Raw genomic sequence first — 3,541 nt, 5'->3', positions numbered from 1 at the left:
AGGAGAAGGAGAAGGAGAAGGAGAAGGAGAAGGAGAAGGAGAAGGAGAAGGAGAAGGAGAAGGAGAAGGAGAAGGAGAAGGAGAAGGAGGCAGGCTTGCTGGTCACCCAAGATGTTCAATCCATGTGATCCTGGAGCTGTGGCCTGCTGGAAACATTTTTTTGGAAGGATTACTTGTGTTATTTCTTGTTATGTACTACAAAGACAAATGAGGGGCCAGGATTGGGGCATGAAATGGGATTTGTCACCCAGGGGCTGCCAGGATGCAGGAGCCCAGTCTGGGCAGTTTTCTCCATTCTGCCCTTTGGGAACCACCCCCTAAGGGATGAATTAATTGGCTTCATTTGCCTGAGCTCTCCCAGGGCTGGCAGGAGCTGCTGGGACACCCTGGCTGCCTGTGCTGCTGCCTGTCCTGTTTTATGGCTCAGGATCTGCCCTCATGACACAGATCCTTTCTTCAAGGTGTCTTGGTCCCTTCCAAAGCTGTAAGGAGGCAGAAGCTCCAGCCCGGCCACCCCGATTTGTCCCCTGGACCAGGCACCCTGGTCCCACTATCCCAAGGCTCCCCACTGGAGCAAAGCTGGCTTCAGCAGACTCAGAAATGAGGGTGGGAATGAGAATTAAAAAGTTCTGCACTCACCTTCCAACTCCAAACCTCAGGCTCAGCTCTTCTCCTGCCTCCGGTTTTGCTCAAATGTCCCAGCTTTCCATCCAGCAGTTTGGGTCAAGATTCTGTTTGACCTTTTCCACCCATCCCTGGAAGCTGCAGTTCCCACCTGGCTGAGGAGAGTGAAACCTGGGACAGGACCCCACGCACAGGGGGAGCAGGGTGCTCGCTGCCCAGGAGCAGGGATGACAAGTGGCAATTTCCCAAATACTCCGGAGCCTCAGGCACATCCAAGCTGGCCAGACGTGGCTCTTTGACCCTCATCTTCACGTGGCTGCAGTGCACAGATGCTGCTCAATAAACACAGGGTTTGGGGAAGCTGGGGGCTGAATGGAGCAGTCACTAATTGCTTTGCTCTTTGGTTCCTTCCCAGTCGGTGCCTCCGGGTCCCCAAGGCTGGAGACCTCCACGGTCCGGACGTACTCGTGCTGAGGGTCAGCGAGATGGGAGCCAGGCCCTGGGTGAGTGCCTGGAGCTGGCTGGGGACCCAGGGCAGAGCAGGAGCAGCCAGGCAAGGGGCTACCCTCACCAGGGATTGCCTGGCCATGGAGGGTGAGGGAGACCTCAGTGTGGGGGAGCTGCTGCTGCTGCCTGAGGCTCACAGAGACGAGGCAGGAGGGATGCTCAGCATCCCACCACATCTGTCCACTCTTGGGGACCCCAGGATGCCATCCCATGAGGGTTCCACTTGGGTGAGGGAAGGATAGTCAAGCACTTCAGGGAGGCTCCTGGGATCCTCCTGTGCCCTGGGCCGTGGTAACCCTTAGCCAGGAGGATCCAGTGCTGATCCCATCTGGGTTTGTTGGCCGGGGGGTGCAGGGGTGGAGCTGAGCCAGCATCCTCACAGGGCCTTTCCCACTTTGCTCCTCAGCAAATCCCCATGTCCATATGCCACGTGCTGGCTGCCTTCAGGATGAGAGCCCAGCCTGTGCCTGTTGCTCGTCCCAGACCCACAGACTGGCACTGCTGTGGACCGACAGGACCTGCCCCTCCTGCTCGTGCACCCCCTGCTTCTCCCGGCTCCCGTGGCTCCCCCCGTGGGCTGTCCCCCGCTCCTGGTGTGCCATGGATGCTGTCCTGGTGTGCTGCAATCTGGGGAGCAGCACAGACACCCCGAAGTGTCTGCCATGTCTGGAAGCCTCTCTTCTGCCTGGTTCATGTTGCCAATCTGCCACGGGGCTGCACGGACTCGCCTGAGCCCTGAGCATCAGGGATGCTGCTGCCCACGGGACTGAAAGCCAAGGAAGATTCAGGCTCATGAGGATCCTCCCTGCAGGGAGGCCAGGCAAGGAGCTGCCCCCAGAGGGGATGGGGCAGTGGCAGGGCTGGTGCTGGGTGGGACGAAGGGGGCCCAGCAGGAGCTGAGGAGGGCAGTGACTGCCCAGGGCTGGCAGACAAGGTGCTGATTTTGGTGCTGTCAGGTGCCCTGTTCAGGGGGGCTGTGCCTGGGACCGCCCCTCACGGCTCACAGGGACCGTGCCCAGCACCCACGGGAGAGGGGACCCTCCTTGGGTGCCTGGGGATACAACGGGAGCCCCCCACCCTCCCCTTGGGTACAGAGGAGATGCTCTCCCCTCCTGCCTCCTGGCAGGGGTCACTCAAGGAGGCTCTTCACTCTTCCCATTTCCCCTGTAGGGTAGGATCTCTTTGTCTCCTCATGCCACGTTTGCCTTGTGTGGCCCTTATTTCTGATGTGATATTTATTGATGGCTGGAATGACCTTATACTTATCATGTGCTGTCTGGAAGTGCAATATCTGAGAGACTCTACAGTCACAACGTCTTTTCGGTGTATCATTTGCCTAATACAGTATTAAATATTTTTTTAATTTGAAGAGTCAGTGAGCCCTTTATATTGATGCCCTATTTCTTTCATCATATTATTGGTACTGCATGGACTCCAAACCCTGGATCGGGTCAGGAAAGGATGTATGTGTGTTCCAATAAACAGGATTTTAAAACAGTGCTGGCTTTGAGCCTTCTTTGTAGAGCCCAAATTAAAAATATCATTAATCTCTAGCTCCTGCAATACCTTTGGAGCACAAGGCTGAACTCCAGTTAAACAGCAGTGAAATCACTGGTCTGTGTAGGGCTGATCGAAGTGTGGCACATCCTGTGCTGAGGTGCAGCTGGATTTACTGATATGAAAATCTCCAACCTGGATTTGGGGATTGTGGAACTGGGGAGACCTGCACAGGGCAGCACAACAGAGACCCCAAGCTGTCCAAACAAGAATGCCTTTATTTAAAAAAGAATCCAAATAAGTTAGCAAAAATAATCATTAAGAAACCCTAAATGGTAACCACACACAGCGTTCAGTAGAAAAGACAGGCGGGCTCCGGGTCAGCAGCCCCGGACACCGGCCGGAGAGAGACCTCGGTCAGGGAGATCTGGAAAACTCAGCAAAGCCAACCCAGCACACACATTGGCCCCAAAGCCACCCGGCCCTGGCCGGGCAGCAGAGCAGGGCCTGGCCCCAGGGAGCCCCTCCAGGACCTTGGGCCGCTGCCCCATCCCAGCTCTGCCCGTTCAGCCCGGCAGGAGCGCTCCGCAGGCAGTGGGAACGGAGCCCGGCGGTGTCAGCCGGGCAGCCCCCGGCACCGGAGGGGTGGGTGTGATTTCCAGCTCTTGGACCCTTCTGGCACCTCATTCCCACCCCGTTACTCTCCCGAGGAGCTGCCGGGGTTTGCACCAGCTCAGTTCTGACCCTGCTCCTCCAGAAACGTCACGGCCACGTCCCCTGCGGCAATGCTCTCCACGATGGAAGACAGCGAGTGGAGGTTGCGCTCCTCGGCTGCCTCTTCAGCCAGGAGGTGATCTGGGGAGACAGGAGGGCGAGGACACTGAAGGGAGAGGGATCTGGGGAGACAGGAGGG

The 3,541-nt window shown here is 57.3% G+C and overlaps 2 protein-coding genes across 12 annotated transcripts in view; one reads left to right on the top strand and one right to left on the bottom strand.

Annotated features, from left to right (window-relative positions):
* The window catches only part of PPFIA4 (PTPRF interacting protein alpha 4), a 64,740-nt gene extending 62,112 nt beyond the window's left edge, over positions 1-2,628 (top strand). For all 11 annotated transcript variants that reach the window (XM_033519891.1, XM_033519892.1, XM_015650776.2 and 8 more), the window contains 2 exons: positions 1,040-1,127; positions 1,538-2,628. In XM_033519891.1, coding sequence (XP_033375782.1) covers positions 1,040-1,098 — 59 coding nt within the window. In that variant the 3' untranslated portion in view covers positions 1,099-1,127; positions 1,538-2,628. The remainder of the gene's footprint in view (positions 1-1,039; positions 1,128-1,537) is intronic.
* Positions 2,629-2,888: 260 nt separating this feature from the next.
* Positions 2,889-3,541, bottom strand: part of MYOG (myogenin) — a 6,231-nt gene continuing 5,578 nt past the window's right edge. The window contains exon 2 of the mRNA XM_019009000.2: positions 2,889-3,483. Coding sequence (XP_018864545.1) covers positions 3,391-3,483 — 93 coding nt within the window. The 3' untranslated portion in view covers positions 2,889-3,390. The remainder of the gene's footprint in view (positions 3,484-3,541) is intronic.

This window comes from Parus major, chromosome 26 (assembly GCF_001522545.3).
Source record: "Parus major isolate Abel chromosome 26, Parus_major1.1, whole genome shotgun sequence".
Lineage (NCBI taxonomy): Eukaryota > Metazoa > Chordata > Aves > Passeriformes > Paridae > Parus > Parus major.
Note: the sequence above shows the minus strand (reverse complement) of the source record. Positions and strands in the feature narration are given on the sequence as shown.